This window comes from Hylobates moloch, unplaced genomic scaffold (assembly GCF_009828535.3).
Source record: "Hylobates moloch isolate HMO894 unplaced genomic scaffold, HMol_V3 SCAFFOLD_3, whole genome shotgun sequence".
NCBI lineage: Eukaryota > Metazoa > Chordata > Mammalia > Primates > Hylobatidae > Hylobates > Hylobates moloch.
Genome location: NW_026652278.1, coordinates 120,001,673 through 120,021,617, shown reverse-complemented (window position 1 = coordinate 120,021,617; position 19,945 = coordinate 120,001,673). Strand labels below are relative to the sequence as shown.

The following is a 19,945-nucleotide window of genomic DNA, read 5'->3' as shown; positions in this document are numbered from 1 at the left end:
CTGGCTTGGCCTCACAAAGGGTTGGGATTACAGGCATGAGCCACCATGCCCAGTTGTTTAGCCTTTTTATACCTAGGTAATGCCTGACTCTCATTCATGTTCTCATGAATTCTAATTTCTTATGTACAGTTCAGGTACCAAAGATATGTTCTTCTCATAAGTGTTCTCCCCCACCACTACCCTTTCCACAAATATTTGACTTATTATTAGCTCTATTCTCTGGAAATATTTGTGCATTCCTGAAATTATTCATTCCAATCATAAAAAGATATGTTAATAAGATATCTATATTTGAAGTTATTATAGCTTGAAGATGTTTTAAATTGTCATAGCACTATCTAGACTTTCTTTTCCACTCAATTTTGAAGTTATATACTTTTCTAGAAATCTGTCTTTATAAAAATGTTCAAATTGGCCGGGCACGGTGGCTCACGCTTGTAATCCCAGCACTTTGGGAGGCCGAGGCGGGCGGATCACGAGGTCAGGAGATTGAGACCACGGTGAAACCCCGTCTCTACTCAAAATACAAAAAATTAGCCAGGCGTGGTGGCGTGCGCCTGTAGTCCCAGCTACTCGGAGAGGCTGAGGCAGGAGAATGGCGTGAACCCGGGAGGCGGAGCTTGCAGTGAGCTGAGATCGTGCCACTGCACTCCAGCCTGGGTGACAGAGTGAGACTCTGTCTCAAAAAAAAAAAAAAAAAAGTTCAAATTTATTGCTCTAAAATTACATCTTAAAATTTCTGTATGGTTAGTAACTATATCCCCTATTGCATTCCATGTAAAATATCTATTTTCTTTTTTTGTTATGATAAGCTTAATTCTAGCCTTTTTGAAAAATTAAGTCCTGATATGATTAATCTTCTATTGTTAGATGTAATTAATTAAATTCTGCTATTTATCTCCTTCCATATTTTTTATGGGGGTTTATATTGCTAATTCTTTTCCTAACTTCTTGAGATAAATGCTATAACAGATTCTGTTATGTTGTTCAATCCTCATATTCCCCAGAAGAAAAGATTATGCATATTCACCACCGTCACCTGCCTTTTAAGAATATATATTCCAAAATTAGCCAGGTTTGGTGGTGCATGCCTGTAGTCCCAGCTACTCAGGAGGCTGAAGCACTGCTTGAGCCCAGGAGATGGAGGTTGCAGTGAGCTGAGATCCATGCCACTGCACTCCATCCTGGGAGACAGGGCAAAACTCTGTCACCAACCCCCCTAAATATATATATATATATATACACACACACATTCGTGAATATATATATATATTCCCCATTGTGAATATATATATATTTGATATTCCCCATTCAAATACAAAGAAATGATAAACATTTGAGGTGACAGATATATAAATTACCCTAATTTGATCATTACACATTGTATGCATGTATCAAAATATCACATGTATCCCATAACTATATACCATTATTATGTATCCCTAAAAGATAAATACCAAATGGAAGGAAAAAATATATGTTCCTCGCCTATATAGGCTTGGCCATATAGTCAATGGAATATAAAAAATGCACATAAAGCACATACAGGCAGCAACATCAAATATAACTAAGATTTGGCTCTGCCTCTTGTTCTTCCCCTCTGCCACATGAATAAGCATGTATTGTACAGGAACTGGTGTTTTGGAATTAATCCCCAAATGAGAAGACAATTGGAGAAGAACCAAACATACAGAGCTGTAATAGCTGACTCACAGCCAATGTCAGGTAACATGAATGAGAAGCTTTTGCTCTGTCTTTGAGAATTGGGGGAGTTTTTTGTTGTTGCTGCTGTTGTTGTTGTTTGTTTTTTTTGAGATGGACTCTTGCTCTGTTGCCCAGGTTGAAGTGCAGTGGCACAATCTCTGCTCACTGCAACCTGTTGGGGGAGTTTTTTTTTTAAATAAAGCCAAGATAATATCGGTAATTGGCCTATTAAATTTCAAGTGTTTTTCCTAATATTTGCATTTAAGCCTATTGCCTTAGCTGCACCTTTTAACTTTAGTTATCATTCAATTCACATTTTCTAATTTCCACTAATTTCTTCTTTGAACGCTGAGTTATTTAATTTAAAAACATATCATTGTTTTGGGGAATATGGGAATTTATTACATTCACTTTTATTATTATTAATCACTAGCTTGACCAGGTGCAGTGTGGCATGCCTGTAATCCCAACACTTTGGGAGGGCAAGGCCATAGAATCTCTTGAGGCCAGGAGTTCAAGACCAGCCAGGCAACATAGTGAGATCTCATTTCTACAAAAACATGTAAAAATTAACAAATAAAATCACCAGTTTAATTCCACTAATAATGTGCTTTGTGTAATATAAATGCCTTGGAATTCACTTTATAGACCAGTGGAGGTCTAAGTACTATGTATATACTAAAAAAGAACATATGCTCTGCAGTTCTTAGGCAAAACGTTTCTGAAATTACTTTTTATTGTCTGATTATGCCTTGTTTACTTAGAGAGTAAATCACTTAGAGAGTGAATTACAACAGTGGATTTGTTTTACCAATTTTTGTTTCATATATTTGAAGTGTTGATATTAAATACATTGAATTTGAAGTTATCTCCTCTGATAAACTTCACTTTTTATCATTATATGACACTTTCACACTAATAATGCTTTTTATCTCTAAGTCAACTTTGTAAGTCTTCCATCTGCTATTAATGTGTATGTAAGTTTTGTTTTTTGTTTTTTGTTTTTGTTTTGTTTTTTTTTGAGACGGAGTCTAGCTCTGTATCCCAGACTGGAGTGCAATGGCGCGATCTCGGCTCACTACAACCTCCACCTCCCAGGCTCAAGCAATTCTCCTACCTCAGCCTCCCAAGTAGCCGGGATTACAGGCGTGCACCACCACACCCAGCTAATTTTTGTATTTTTAGGAGAGATGGGGTTTCGCCATGTTGGCCAGGCTGGTCTCGAACTCCTGACCTCTGATGATCCACCCACCTTGGCCTCCCAAAGTGCTAGAATTACAGGTCTGAGCCACCGCACCCAGCCTATGTGTATTAAGTTTTCTTTTGGTTATTTTTTTTTAATTTGGTATGTAGTTGGATTTTTAAAATAATGTTTAATAATGTTAAAAAACACATCACAAAATTTACCATCTTAACCATTTTAAAGTGTGCAATTCAGTAGTGTTAAATATATTCACACTGCTGTGCAATAGATCTCCAAAACTTTCATCTAGCAAAAATAAAACCCTATACCCATATTAAGCAACACTTTCCCAGTTTCTCTCCTCCCTTCAGCTCCTGGCAACTACCTTCTTACTTTGTTTCTATAAACTTCACCACTTTAGTTAGATATCTCCTATAAGTGGAAACATACTTCGACTGAGTCTTTTTGTGACTGAATACTTCCCTTAGCATAAAGTCCTCAAGGTTCATCCCTGTTGCAGCAATATTTCCATCCTTTCTAAGGTGGAATAATACTCCACTGTATGTATATACTACATTTTGTTTATGCATTCCTCCACTGAAAGACATTTGGCTTACTCCCACCTCTTGGGTATTGTGAATAATGCTGCTCTGAACATGGACATGCAAATACCTCTTAGAGACCCTGCCTTCACTCTTTTGGATATATGCCTAGAATTGGTATTGCTGGATAACATGGTATTTCTATCCTTAATTTGTTGAGAAACTGCCATCCTGTATTCCATAAGGGCTGCACCATTTTACATTCACACTGAGAGTTCGCAAGGGTTCTAATTTCTCCAAATCCTTGTTACCAATTGTTATTTTCTGTGTGGTTTTTTAAATGGTAACCATCCTAATCAGTGTGAGGTGATAATCCTGTGATTTTTTTATTTGCATTTCTATTCTGAGTATCTTTTCGAATGTTTGTTATCCTTTTTATTTATTTATTTATTTTTTTTTTTTTGAGATGAAGTCTCAGTCACCCAGGCTGGAGTGCAGTGGTGTGATCTCAGCTCACGGCAACCCCCAACTCCAGGGTCCAAGCGATTCCCCTGCCTCAGCGTCCTGAATGTCTGGGATTACAGGCGTGCACCACCAACCCTAATTTTTTCATATTTCTAGTAGAGATGGAGTTTCACCATGTTGGCCAGGCTGGTCTTAAACTCCTGACCTCAAATGATTGACCCACCTCAGCCTCCTAAAGTGCTGGGATTACAGGCACGAGCCATTGCACCCAGCCTTATTAGCCATTTTCATATCACCTTTAGAGAACTGTCTATACAAGTCTTCTGTCCATTTTTAAAATCAAGTTATATTTTTTGTTGATTTGTAGGAGCTCTTTATATACTCAGGATACTAATCCCTTATCAGATATATAATTTGCAAATATTTTCTCCCATTCCATAGGTTGCCTACTGTTAACTGTGTCCTTTCATACACACAAATTTTTAATTTTCAAGAATTCCATTTGTCTACATTTGTTCTGTAACATGTGATTTTAGTGTGATATCCAAGAAACCACTGCCAAATCCAAGATCATGAAGGCTTTCCCCTAAGGCTTTCTGCTAAATGTTCTATAATTTTACGTAATATGTTTAAGTCTTTAATCCAGGTTAATTAATCTTCATTTATGGTATAAGGTAAAGATCTAACTTCCTTCTTTTACATGTGGATACCCAATTTTCCCAATATCATTTGTTGAAGAGATTATCGTTTCTCCATTGAGTGGTCTTGATACACTTGTCAAAAAAATCATTTACCCGGCCAGCTTCAGTAGCTCACACCTGTAATCCCAATACTTTGCAAGGCCAAGGTGGAAGGATTGCTTAAGGCCAGGAGTTTGAGACCAGGTACAACAAGACCCTGCCTCCACAAAAAAAAAAAAAAAAAAAAAAAATCATTAATTACCCGGGTGTGGCAGTGTGAGCCTGTAGTCCCAACTACTCTGGAGGCTGAGGTGAGAGGATTGCATGAGCCCAGGAGGTCAAGACTGCAGTGGGCCATGATGGTGCCACCATACTCTAGCCTGGGCAAAAGAGTGAGAAACTGTCTTAAAAAAAAAAAAAAAATCAGGCTGGGCACGGTGGCCCACGCCTGTAATCCCAGCACTTTGGGAGGCTGAGACAGGTGGATCACTTGAGGTCAGGAGTTAAAGACCAGCCTGGCCAACATGGTGAAACCCATTTCTACTAAAAATACAAACAATGGTCGGGCGTGGTGGTGCAGGCCTGTAGTCCCAGCTGCTCAAGAGGCTGAGGCAGGAGAATCGCTTGAACCTGGGAGGCAAAGGTTGCAGTGAGCTGAGATCACACCACTGCACTCTAGCCTGGGCAACAAGAGCGAAACTCTGTCTCAAAAAAGAAAAAAAAAATCATTTAACCATATACGTAAGGGTTTATTTCTGGACTGTCTATTCAATTGGTCCGTATGTCTGTCTTTATGACAGTACCACAAGGTTTTGATTACTGTAACAATCAGGAAGTCTGAAGCTTCCCAATTTCTTCTTCAATAATGTTTTGACTATTCAAGGCCCTATGAGATTCCATGTGAATTTTTTGGGTGGCTTTTTCTAACTGTGCAAAAAATGCCATTGGGATTTTCATAGGCATTGCACTGAAGTTGTAGATACTTTGGGTAGTACTGACATGTTAATAATATTAAGTCATCCATGAACATGAGATGACTTTCCATTTATTTGCTGTTTATAACAGCTTTATTAATGTGTAATTCACATACAGTATAATTCACTGAAGTATACAATTCAATTGTTTTTCATATATTCAGAGTTTCACAACCATTACCACAATCAACTATAGAACATTTTTATCACCTCCAAGAGAAACCTGATAACCATTAACAATCACTCCACATTTCCTCCTAGCCACTTACCAGTACTGGTGTGTAGCCTGTTAGGAACCATGGTGAGCGGTGGGCAGGCAAGTGAGCAAAGCTTCATCTGTATTTACAGCTGCTCCCTATTGCTCTCATTACTGCCTGAGCTCCACTGTCTGCCAGATCAGTGGCAGCATTAGATTCTCATAAGAGCATGAACCCTATTGTGAACTGCAAATGCGAGGAATCTAGGTTGTGTGATCCTCATGAGAATCTAATGCTTGATGATCTGTCACTGTTTCCCATCACCCCCAGATGGGAACATCTAGTTGCAGAAAAACAAGCTTAGGGCTCCTGCTGATTCTACATTATGATAAGTTGCACAATTATTTCATTATATATTATAATGTAATAACAGAAATAAAGTGCACAATAAATGTAATGTGCTTACATTATTCCAAAACCATGCCCCACAGTCCACAGAAAAACTGTCTTCCATAAAATTAGTCCCTGGTATCAAAAAGGTTGGGGACCGCTGCTCTACAATATGTAGATGGCTCCTTTCACATACTTTCTTCATAATGCTTTCATATTTTATCATGCATTAGTCCTTCACTTCTCTTTCTCTGAAGCAGGTTAGAGAAAAAAGATCTTAAGACAAAAAATAAAAATTTAAAAATCGGCTGGGCACAGTGGCTCACCCCTGTAACCTCAGCACTTTTGGAGACTAAGGCAGGCAGATCACTTGAGGTCAGGAGTTTGAGACCAGCCTGGCCAACATTGTGAAACTCCATCTCTACTAAAAAATACAAAAATTAGCCAAGCGTGGTAGGGCGTGCCTGTAATCCCAGCTACTTGGGAGGCTGAGGCAGGAGAATCACTTGAACCCAAGAGACAGAGGTTGCAGTGAACCAAGATCGCACCACTGCTCTCCAGCCTCAGCCACAGAGTGAGACTCTGTCTCAAAAAATAATAATAATATTCAAAAACAAATAGCACTTCATTTCTTTTGATTGCCAAATACTCTATTGTATGGATATACCACATTCATCCAAACATCAGTTAATAAAAATCTGAGTTTGTTCATTTTTTGAAATGCTGAAATGAACATTCATGTAACAAGAACATGACATCTGTGTGGACAAATGTCTTTCTTTGGATTACATACATAAAAGTGGAATTGCCAGGTCACATGGTAACCCTATGTTTAGCCTTTTGAAAACTGCCAGACTGTATTCCAAAGCAGACGCACCATTTTACATTCCCAGCAGTAGAGTATGAGGGTTCCAATTTCTCCCTATCCTCACACTTGTCAGTGTATCTGTCTTCTTTATTATAGTTATCCTTTTGGGTATAACATGGTATAATAACGATTTTATTTCAATTCCCCTGGTGGCTAATGATGTTAAGCAACTTTTCAAGTGCTTATTGGCCCCATGTATATCTTCTTTGAAGAAATGTCTACTCAAATTCTTTGCCCATTTTAATTTATTTATTATTTTTTAGAGACAGGGACTTGGTTGATTGCTCAGGCTGGAATGCAGTGGCACGATCACAGCTCACTGTAACCTCAAACTCCTGGGCTCACACAATCCTCCTGCCTCAACCTCTGGAGTAGCTGGGACTACAGACACACACCACCACACCTGCCTAGTTTGTATCTTTATGTTTTTTAGAGACAGAGTCCCACTAAGTTGCCCAGGCTGGCTTTGAACTCCTGTTTGCCCATTTTAAAATTAGGTTATTTGTCTTATTGATTTGTAAGAGCTCTTTGTATATTACAAATATTGAGGGATTCTCTTTCCCCAGGTGAGTGCGTGGGATCTCACTGCAGTCTGCCTCCAAGTTCAGCCTTCTCCTGCCCCAGCTCATCTCCTGACCTCGTGATCCACCTGCCTTGGCCTCCCAAAGTGCTGGGATTACAAGCGTGAGCCACCGCGCCCGGCCTACAAATATTTTTCTTTTTTTTTTTTTTTTTGAGTCAGAGTCTGGCTTTGTCCCCCAGGCTGGAGTGCAGTGGCACCATCTCGGCTCACTGCAAGCTCCGCCTCCCGGGTTCACGCCATTCTCCTGCCTCAGCCTCCCGAGTAGATGGGACTACAGGCGCCTGCCACCACGCCCTGCTAATTTTTTTGTATTTTTAGTAGAGACAGGGTTTCACTATGTTGGCCAGGATGGTCTCGAACTCCTGACCTCGTGATCCGCCCACCTCGGCCTCCCATATTTTTCAACACACACAGACTGGTAAAAACTTTTTAAAGAAAAAATTTTAGAAGAAAATAAGCTCTTTGCCCCTCCCTCCTTTGATTTGCAAATATTTTCTCCTAACCTGTTATCTTTTTTTAGGTATTTTTAGAAGTTTTAGGTTCACAGCAAAACCAAGCAGAAAGTACAGAGTATATCATAGACCCCCTGTGCCCAAACACATACAATCTCCCACACTGTCATCCTGCACTAGAGTGATACATTAGTTACAATAGATGAAAACACTGATAGTATTATCAAAATTGTACTGTACATTTTCTATGGGTTTTGAGAAGTGTACAATGACATGTATCCGTCATTAGAACATCATAGAAAATAGTGTCACTGCCCTAAAAAACCTGTGCTCGGCCGGGCGCGGTGGCTCACGCCTGTAATCCCAGCACTTTGGGAGGCCGAGGCGGGCGGATCACGAGGTCAGGAGATCGAGACCATCCTGGCTAACACGGTGAAACCCCGTCTTTACTAAAAATACAAAAAATTAGCCGGGCGAGGTGGCAGGCGCCTGTAGTCCCAGCTACGCGAGAGGCTGAGGCAGGAGAATGGCGTGAACCCCGGGGGGCGGAGCTTGCAGTGAGCCGAGATCGCGCCACTGCACTCCAGCCTGGGTGAAAGAGCAAGACTCCGTCTCAAACTGTCTCTGTCCATTCACTCTTCCTTCAATCTTGGCAACACTGACTTTTTATTACTATATTTTGCCCTTCAGAATCCACATATTGGAAAATACATATGTATCTTTCAATAGGTTTTTCACCCAAATAAATTTTGTATGTTGATAGCTCATTCATTTTTGAGCTCTGAGTAAGTCCATTGTCTAAATGTACCACAGCTTATCCATCCACCTACTGAAAGACACCTTGGTTTTTTCCAAGTTTTGACAATTTATGGATAAGCTGCTATAAACATCCATGTTCAGGTTATTGTGTGGCTATACATTTTAACTCATTTCAGTAAATTTGCTAGATCCTTTGGTAAGAGTTTAGTTCAGTTTTGTACGAAATTGTCAAACTACCTTCCAAAGAAGCTGTACTGTTTTGCATTGCCACCAGGAATGAATGAGATTTCCTAATGCTCCACATCCTTGCAAGCATTTGGTGTTATTGTTTTAGATTTTGGCACTCCTAATGCATCTACAGTAGTATCTCATTGTTGTTTTTACTTGCAGCTCCCTAATGATATTTGATGTTGAGCATCTTTTCATATGCATATTTGCTGTTTATCTTCTTTGGTGAAGTGTCAGCTCAGGTCTTTCAATAGTTTTTTCTTTTTTTCTTCAATAAACTGGTCTATCAACCATTTTTTAGTGAACCATTTTTAAATTGGATTCTGTTTTCTTAGTTTTAATAGCTCTTTATATATTTTGGATAATAGCCCTCTATCAGATTTGTCATTTGCAAGTATTTTCTAGCAGTCAATGGCTTCTCTCCTTTTTAAAAAAAATTTTTTGTAGAGACAGTCTCACTATGTTGCCCAGGCTGGTCTCAAACTCCTGGTCTCAAGCAATCCTCCCACTTCAGCCTCCCAAAGTACTGAGATTATAGGCGTAAGCCACTCACTGCACCTGGCCTTCCTCATTCTCTTGACAGTATCTTTCACTGGGCAGAAGTTCTTAATTTTGAAGAATTCTAGCTTATTATTTCTTTCATGGATTGTTTTGGTATTGAATCTAAAAAGTCATGATAAGCCCAAGATCATCTAGATTTTCTCTTAAATCATCTTCTAGGACTTTTATGGTTTTGTCTTTTACGTTTTGGACGATGGTGCGTCCACTTTAATCTTTCTGAAGGGTGAAGATTCATTTTTTTTTTTTCACATGAATGCTCAGCTGTTCTAGCACCATTTGTTGAAAAGACTTTTCTCTATTGTATTGCCTTTGCTCCTTTGTCAAACATCAGTTGACTGCATCTCTGTGGGTCTATTTCTGCACTTTCCATTCTGTTCTATTGATTTGTCTGTTCTTTCACCAATACCGTACTGCCTTCATTACTGTAGCTTTACAGTAAATCTTGAAGTCAGGTAGTGTCATCTTCCAATTTTCAATGTTGTATTAGCTATTCTGGGTTTTTTAGGTGTTTTTTGCCTCTGGAGATAGCCACAAAATCATTTGCTGGGATTTTGATTGGGTATACTAAATGCATCTCAATTTAACAAGACCATAAACTGCACAGAATCTATGGTTATGTTCGAAAGAAGTGACATGACATTATTGAGTCTTCCTATCTATAATATGAACATGGAATGTTTCTCGATTTATTTATTTATTCCTTTTTTTTTTTTTTTTTTTTTTTTGAGACGGAGTCTTGCTCTGTCGCCCAGGCTGCAGTGTGTGACCTCGGCTCACAGCACCCTCCGCCTTCCGGGTTCAATCAGTTCTCCTGCCTCAGCCTCTGGAGTAGCTGGGACTACAAGCGCGTGCCACCACGCCTGGCTGATTTTTTATTTTTCTTGGTGGAGGGGAACGGAGTCTCGCTCTGTCGCCCACGCTGGAGAGCAGTGGCGCGATCTTGCCTCACTGCAAGCTCCGCCTCCCGGGTTCACGCCATTCTCCCGCCTCAGCCCCCTGAGTAGCTGGGACTACAGGCGCCCGCCACCACGCCCGGCTAATTTTTTTGTGTATTTTTAGTAGAGACAGGGTTTCACCGTGTTAGCAAGGGTGGTCTCGATCTCCTGACCTCGTGATCCGCCCGCCTCGGCCACCGAAAGTGCTGGGATTACAGGCGTGAGCCACCGCGCCCGGCCCCTTTTTCTTTCATCAGGGTTTTGTAGTAATCCTCAGATAGATCCTGTACATATTTTGTCAGATTTATAACTATTTCATGTATTTGGGTGATAATGTAAATTGTATTGTTTTTTTTGTACAAACAGCCCCAGGCTTATGATAGTTTGACTTACGATTTTGCCTTTACAATGTTGTGAAAGCAAGAGGCACTTAGTAGAAGAAACTGTACTTCACATTTTTAAATTCTCCCAGGCCAGCAATATGTGGTATACTTTCTTGCAATGCAGGGCAGCAGCAATGAGCCATTCTGTTTTTCACTTTCACTATAGTAATCAATACATTATATAAGCTATTAATACTTTATTATAAAATATGCCTTGTGTTTAAATGATTTTGCCCAACTAAGGCTAACATAAGTGCTCTGAGCATGTTTAAGGTAGGCTAGGCTAAGCTATGATGTGTAGTAGGTTGGGTGTACTAAATACATTTCAGTTTAACAGTATATTTTCAATTTATGATGAGTTTATAAGGATGTAAACCCAACATAATTTGAGGAACATCTGTACTGGCTTTTCACTTTCTGTATGGTGTCCTTTGAGATTCAAAATTTTTAAATTTTGATGATGTGCAATTTACCTGTTTTTATTGTTTGTCGCTTGTGCTATTAGTGTCATATGAAAAACCACCGTCAAATCCAAGGTCATGAAGATTTTACACATTTTATTCTAAGAGTTTTATACTTTTTCCTCTTAAATTTATGAATTTAATTCAAGTTAATTTTGATACATGATGTAAGATAGGGAGGGACCCAACTTCCTTCTTTTGTATGTAGATACCAAGTTGACAGAGTCCCAGTTGTTGAAACAACTATTCTTTCCATACTGAACGGTCTAGGCACATTTGTTGCAAAGTCAGTTGAAAATAGACATGTTTATTTCTGGGCTCTCAATTTTATTCCATTGATCTATATGTTCATCCTTATGATAGTACCACTATCTTGATTACTGCAGCTTTGTCGTAAGTTTTGAAATCAGAAAATATGAGTTCTTCAATTTTGTTTTTTGTTTGTTTTGCAAGTTTTCACGCTTGTTGCCCAGGATGGAGTGCAATGGCGCAATTTTGGCTCACTGCAACCTCCACCTCCCGGGTTCAAGCAATTCCCCTGCCTCAGCCTCCCAAGTAGCTGGGATTATAGGCACGCACCACCATGCCCAGCTAATTTTGTATTTTTAGTAGAGACAGGGTTTCACCATGTTGGTCAGGCTGGTCTCCAACTCCGGACCTCAGGTAATCCACCCACCTCGGCCTCCCGAAGTGCTGGGATTACAGGCGTGAGCCACCGAGCCTGGCCATAATTTTGTTATTTTTTAAGAGTGTTTTGACTACTATGGATTCCTGAAATTTCCATATGAATTTAGATCACCTTGTCAATTAAATGTGTATCCTTCAAACTGCAATTTGCAAACTTTAATAACTTTAATCAGTACCCTTTTTCCAGATATGAAGTTACATTTAAATATTAGATTCATTTACTGCTCTCTCTCCCAGTTTGTGTTGTTATAGTAAATCTGTAAGACATAATAATTGCTTTATACAGTTAATATTCACTTAGGTTTATTCACGTATTTATTACTTGTTTTGCTCTGCAGTCCTTTCTGTGTCTCAGATAGGTAAAATCACTTTTATTCTACCCTTTGGGACTTTCTTTCATGAGGCTCTGCTGGTGGTCATTTCTCATATTCTACACTCTTACTGAAAGATATTTTTGCAAGGCCTACAATTATAAGTTGATAGTTATTTTCCCTTGCAAATTAAAGCGATCATTCCATTGTCTATTGGTTGTCACTGTTGGGAAACTAGCTATCAGCTGTCTAATGATTCTTCTTTCTTGAAAGTAACCTGTCTTTTTTTTCTGGCTAAACTCTGACACCTCTCCTCAGTTCTGTAGAGGTCCTAATTGCCTCTTATAATAATGACTTGGCCCTATTCTCTCTACCCTTTCATTCTGGAACTCTGACTAAATGTGTATTTTAGACCTTCTCCATTACCCTATATTCCAAGTTTCTTGCTTACCTTTAAAAAAAAAAAAACAGGCCGGGCGCGGTGGCTCACGCTTGTAATCCCAGCACTTTGGGAGGCCGAGGCGGGCGGATCACGAGGTCAGGAGATCGAGACCACGGTGAAACCCCGTCTCTACTAAAAATACAAAAAATTAGCCCGGCGTGGTGGCGGGCGCCTGTAGTCCCAGCTACTCAGAGAGGCTGAGGCAGGAGAATGGCGTGAACCCCGGAGGCGGAGCTTGCAGTGAGCCGAGATTGCGCCACTGCACTCCAGCCTGGGCGACAGAGCGAGACTCCGTCTCAAAAAAAAAAAAAATAAAATAAAATAAAATAAAATAAAATAAAAAAACAAATAAAAAGCTTTATAATAAAATCTACTAGATGTTAAACTACAAAACTTGATTAAAACTTACCAACCAATAGCAAAGACTGTAGAAAATCATTCTGTACCCTCTTTTCATATATTCTATTTCGTTGCTACTCTGTGGAAATTTCTGAATAAATTCTTGTGAATAGTCTTCCAATTCACTAATTCTTTAATTCTGTCTAATCTGTTGTTAATCCCTTCAATTGATTTAGTTCTTAATTTTAATCATAATTGTTTTTACTTCCAGAAGTTCTATGGTTATTCTTTAGGATTTCTTCTTCTCTACACATATTTTTATTTCCTTAAACACAGTAAGCCTAGCTACTGCATATTTTGTTTAATAATCTGACTATCTAAATTATTTTAAGGGGCCAGGCATGGTGGCTCACGCCTATAACCCCAGCACTTTGGGAAGTCGAGGTAAGCAGATCACTTGAGGTCAGGAGTTTGAGACCAGCCTGGCCAACATGGTGAAACCCCATCTCTACAAAAAACATAAAAAATTAGCCAGGTGTGATGGCACATGGCTGTAATCCCAGCTACTTGGGAGGCTGACACAGGAGAATCGCTTGAACCTGGGAGGCGGAGGTTGCAGTGAGCTGAGATGGTGCTACTGCACTCCAGCCTGGGCAACGGAGCGAGACTCCATCTCAAAAAAAAAAAAAAAAAAGATTATTTTAAGGTATGTTTCTGCTGCCTGTTACTTTTGCTCATTCTCACATGTGAGATCTCACTTTCTTGTTAGATTATTCACTTTATGTGCTGCTAACTTTCCTTGCAATATAATGTGAATAAAGGAGGTCTAGGATAAAGGTGAATATTTTCACACACAAAAAATCTTTATTTTCATAAGCTAGGTGTCTGGGAAACTAAGAGACCACAATCACATTAAATTTACAACTAGTGCTTCCTTTAGTCACTCAGAGTGTATGAACTTGGGTTGCATGAATACAACTTCTAGCCCAATTTTTTCCTCCCTATTCTGCTCAGCACAACCAGAAAAACATTGTTTTTTGTTTGTTTGTTTTTGAGACAGAGTCTTGTTCTGTTACCAGGCTGGAATGCATTGACGTGATCTCCGCTCACTGCAACCTCCACCTCCCGGGTTCAAGTGATTCTCCTGCCTTCATCCTCCCGAGTAGCTGGGACTACAGGCACACGCCACCATGCCCAGCTAATTTTTGTATTTTTAGTAGAGATGGGGTTTCACCATGTTGGTCAGGATGGTCTCAATCTCTTGGCCTCGTGATCTGCCCACATCAGCCTCCTAAGTGCTGGGATTACAGGCATGAGCCACTGCGCCAGCCAGAAAAATATTCTTTATAGAGTCCCTTAGGGTAGTAGGTAGGAAGCAAGTTTAGTTCTTCCACTGTAAGTGTATTCTTTTGGGGTATCTTTTTTTTCCCATAGATTTTTGGGGAACAGGTGGTATTTGGTTACATGAGTAAGTTCCTTAGTGGTGATCTGTGAGATCTTGGTGCACTTTTGGGTATTAATTAAATGGGAAAAGGAATCCTATGGGAATCCACGATTTTGGCTGGTCCCTGAGTTTATGGTTTTTACCCATTTTGGGTAGCTTATACAAAGGGTCTTAAGGGTAAAACTAAGTTTCAGTACTTCACTTCTGTATAGTTTTATCCTGATAATAACTTACCTAGCATATCTTCAAAGATTTTAAGCAGATATTTTCTTACCTATAAGCCTATCATTTTAGTAGTCTTCAGCAGTAAATATATGCCAAAAACAGAATAAAGCCTTTGCTCACTCTTTGATCCAGTTCAACATAGCTTCTGGATCCACCAAAACTCTTTTTGCAGAGGTCAAAAATGAGTACTAAACTGCCCTATCAATTTGGCATACTTTTCATTCCTATCTAATTCAACCTGTAAAGTTGCTGACACACCTGATTATTCTCTTCTCTTAGAGCCAGGTTTTGACTTCCACAACACCACAATTTCCTATACAACTCCTATATAATCATTCCTCAACGCTCAGATGAGACGGGTCTTCTCACTTCTATATTTCCTCTGCCACCTGTTTGTCTTAGCCGACCAATTCATTTTCTATATGGACAGCCTTTTAACTGGATTTCTTCTGCCCACTCTTGTCCCTGTATAATCCATTGTGTGCCAAAACAACCAGAGTGACCTATTAAAAATAAAAATTAGACGTCATACTGCCTTTGCAAAACCTAAGGTACTGCATTTGAACTTTAGATAAATTCCACATTATTTAACATGGTGCATAAATGATAACTCCTGCCTATTCATCTATAATTAACATTTTATATAATACCGTAGGCAAACTGACCTTTTTTCCAGTTCCTCAAATATACCAAATTCTTTCCTGCCACAGATCCTTGACATTTACTGTTCCCTTTTCCTGGAATACTGTTTCCCTACTCTTTGCTTGGTTACGTCCTACTTCCACTTCAGATTTCACTATTACTGACTTTCTCAGAGGCCTTCCCTGACTACTCAATGAAATAGCATCCTGTTTTTCTTTTAGAATATTTATTGTAATTTGTGATTAAGTACTTATTGTGGGTTTATTTTTATGTCTGTTCCCCCAATTAGCTGTAGGTTCTAGGCATGTAGAAACCCTATTTGTTATCTTCTCAATCTGTGCCCAGTTTCTAAGCAGTGTCTGGCACATAGTAAGCATTCAATGAGTATATGTTAAATGACTGATTTCTCTCCCTTTAAGCAGACCCACAGGAAAAGTACAAGTCTAATGAGAAACTACATGTAGAGGACAGAATCAGAACCAAAGAAGATGAGTTAAATGATGGGAATGTACGTAAGAATCAGGTCAAAGTAAGACATATCTGCAATTATAATGGTTAAAGTTATATAAGCCAAGATTACTTTCCGTTAATATTTAATGAATAGGATCAGCACATGCCTCAAGAACTCAATACATGGCTTTTAATTATTGTTGTCTATAATTTAAGGAAATAATCACCTACAAATGGCATGTTTCTCAAGTTGGCTTACAAATTTGTTACTTGGAAGACTGAAAACATTTTCCCACAGAACAAATATTATACACAATGGTTGGGTTCCTTTGGTTAATGCATAATGTTTACTCCATAATTTATTTACCCACTTTAACAAACATGAATTGAACATTTCTTTGTGCCAGAAACTATTCTAGCACTAGAGATACAATAGTAATGAAAAAAATAGACCAAAAATCCTATTGTCATTGGTATTACATCCATGGTTTTTTCTCCAAGAGAATAAAAGTAAGTACAATATATAGAATTATAGATAATGATATATGCTATGGTGAAAAACAAAGCTGGGTAAAGGGATAGAGAACGGGGGAAGGATAATTTTAACTGATTATTAGTAGAATGTACTAGTATCTCTGTTCTAAAAGGATTTAAGATACGTATTACTTACAGAACCTAAGTATTACAAATAAAATAGCAATGCTTTCACTAGGAAAGACTTTCAACTGAGAAGCATTATAAAAAACACACTTCCTTTCCCACAGCAGTAGGACAGGCAGAGAACTGCTCAGGCTCTAAGTCACATAACAAGCTATCATAGCCTGAGGCAGGTTCTCCAAGAAGGCAGTGGCTACAGAAGGCTAAAAGCAGTACTGGGGATACCAGGAAGAAAAGAAATGAGGAGCCAAGAAGGCTAGCACACTTCTTGTTGATGATATGAAGCCCCATAGACAGGTAGTCCCCTCTACTCAGCCACTAATAGGCTAGCTTTTCTTCCTACAACTTTATTTCCAATCAAGATCAGTTTCCTATTTGGAATATAATGTTATATAACTTTCCCTTATTATACCCTATCCTGAAGACAAATATTTAACTATTGGGGCTTTTCTGATAAACTTAATAGCAGAAAAAGATCCCTTTTATCCCCATATCTGTACCATTATAATTCATATTGAAGGAATGCAGATACCTAATAAACTATTCTGGTTCTCTATTTTACCTTAATAACTAGGATAGGAACCAGGATCTGGGGTGAAATGCAAGAAGATAAAAAAAATTAGAACAAGATCGTAAAAAGTAACCCTACCACCACAGTAATGACTAGACCAAGAGAGACAATCATCCAGTTCAGTCATTTATAGTTTGTCCACAACCATTTCCACTACCTTAGATCATGCACCATAGACTAAGTGGGGAAAACAGAAAGAGGCAAGAAGAGTGCTCTCTAAAGCCACTGGCTCATACAGCTGGGATAATAGCCAGCTAAGTAATGAGCATATAAATTAAGCCTGACCACAGTAACTTGTTTTTATTCTTTCATATGAGAAAGGGCGTTCTTAGTATTTTCACCTAAAAAAAAAAAAAAAAAAAAAAAAAAAAAAAGGTTTAAGTGAGTGCTACTTTTCTTTTGTAATTACAGTATTCATCACACTGTTACTTTCATAAAATAAAATGATTCCTCAGGTGGTAATTATCAGGTATATTTCCAGGAATTTTTCAAGTTAAATACAATGTATTTATATTCAACATTTCAAAAAATAGAGCCTCAAGTTTAAGAAAATATAAACAGCAACATACAATCAAAACAAAGCATCAGTAGAAAGATGTTGGCCAGAAACAATTACCTTTATGGCTGTGTGTTTGTTTTCATCTTCTTCCATCCATAGATCCTGTTCATAATAATATAAGCCATCATTGATAACTTTAGCAAGTTCAGATGTGATTTTTGCCCGAGACGTGTGGGTGCCTGTTCGATCTCCTCCAGGATGTTTTTTCACATAAGGTGGTGTCTGAGTTACAATCAAAATCTTGTTTAAGTCTTGGTCATCAATTTCATAATCTGAATCATTATCAGACCAATCAGTAAATGTGTTTTTTCGTCCTATTTGTTCAATCTCTTCATCAAACAAAAAATCAAGTTCTTCTTGTTCTGGTTCTTCTGAAGAACATAGCTGATTTAATGACCCTTCAGGGACAGACACTGATTCCTGAAGGAAGAAATTGGTAATTTATATAAAAAACTTTCTATCATTTTTAAATTAAATGTCATAAAACAGTGTTGCAAGTAAGTAATATCAAGCTTTTATGCTCAATTGCTAGTTTAACAGCCAAACTGTAAAAGAAAATCAAGTGAGTATTATTTTGGCCTAGTAAATTTAAGACTAAAGAAAAACACAAAGTTGAATAAAGAAAGGATTACATTAAAGACTCTTTTAGAGTTGGAATAGTCTTAATCATCCATTACATTGCACTGATTCATTTTACTGATTAAAACAAAGGCCTAGAGATATGAAAGTATTTGCCTATGATTTCATAATTATAAATAGAACCAATTATCTGCTTGTGGATTCCTGTAATCCCAGCTACTTGGGAGGTTGAGGCAGGAGAATCATTTGAACCTGGGAGGCAGGGAGGTTGCAGTGAGCCAAGATCGCGCCATTGCACTAGAGCCTGGGCGACAAGAGTGAAACTGTCTCAAAAAATAAATAGATAGATAGATAGATAGATAGATAGATAGATAGATAGATAGACAGACAGATAGATAGAATCAAGGTCTTCTGATTTTCAGAGTCAATGGTCTTCCCTATTCCGAACCTTTTTACCTCACAATGATAATAACATAGTTTCTTAGCTACTCTATCCGCATCCCCATTCTACATGGCCCAGTTTTCATGTCAAATTCTCGCTAATATTCAGCAAATGTTAAAACGTCTACCCCTCAGGCCAGGTGCAGTGGCTCATACCTGTAATCCCAGCACTTTGGGAGGCTGAGGCAGGTAGATCACGAGGTCAGGAGTTCAAGACCAGCCTGGCCAACATGGTGAAACCCCATCTCTACTAAAAATACAAAAATTAGCCAGGCATGGTGGCACGCACCTGTAGTCCCAGCTACTCGGGGGGCTGAGGCAGGAGAACTGCTTGAACCTGGGAGCCAGAGGTTGCAGTGAGCCAAGATCACGCCACTGGACTCCAGCCTGGAGACAGAGCGAGACTCTGTCTCAAGACAAAAAAAAAAAAAAAAAAAAACTGTCTACCCCTACTATAGAACTTAAAACAGCTAGGCCAGGTGCAGTGGCTCACGCCTGTAATCCCAACACTTTGGGAGGCAAAGGTGGGCAGATCACCTGAGGCCAGCAGTTCAAGACCTGCCTGGCCAACATGGTGAGACCCCCTCTCTACTAAAAATGCAAAAATTACCCAGGTATGGTGGTGCGCACCTGTAGTCCTAGCTACTTGGGAGGCTGAGACAGGAGAATCACTTGAACCCTGGAGGCGGAGGCTGCAGTGAGCTGAGATTGTGCCACTGTACTCCAGCCTGGGTGACAGAATGAGACCCCATCTCAAAAAAAAAAAAAGAACTTAAAACAGTTGTCGGTTTACATTAAAAGTCTAAGCTTTTAGATCCTAGATCTTATAACATGTAAACTAGTTTAAAACTCCCAACAGAAGGAAGTAGTTTCTCCTTGGTGTTACCTTCATTTTTCATCCTCTGGCCTATTTTACCCGTCAGTTCATGCTAACTTCCTATGTCTAGGAAAAAAACAATTCCTCCCTTGCAAAATTCCCGATAATGTAGATCCATATTCATTTAGTCAGTTGATAATTATCTGAGTGCTTCCTCTGAGCCACTCACTGTTCTCGGCAGGGATTTAACAACAACTACGCCCTGATGGAGCTAACATTCTAGTAAACAGAAGGCTGCCCAAGATGTTTTTACTAAAAAAAAGACAAGTTGTAAAACACTGTGAATATATATTTTTAAAAACATTGATGATATATTTTAAACTATAATGCTTTTCACATTTGCAGGTACATGATAA

At 38.9% G+C, this 19,945-nt stretch overlaps 1 protein-coding gene across 4 annotated transcripts in view; it reads right to left on the bottom strand.

Moving 5' to 3' along the window:
* LARP1B (La ribonucleoprotein 1B) overlaps nt 1-19,945 on the bottom strand; it is a 153,688-nt gene that overhangs the window by 75,857 nt on the left and 57,886 nt on the right. For all 4 annotated transcript variants that reach the window (XM_032146902.2, XM_032146896.2, XM_032146888.2 and 1 more), the window contains one exon: nt 17,750-18,112. In XM_032146902.2, the coding sequence (XP_032002793.1) occupies nt 17,750-18,112 (363 nt within the window). The remainder of the gene's footprint in view (nt 1-17,749; nt 18,113-19,945) is intronic.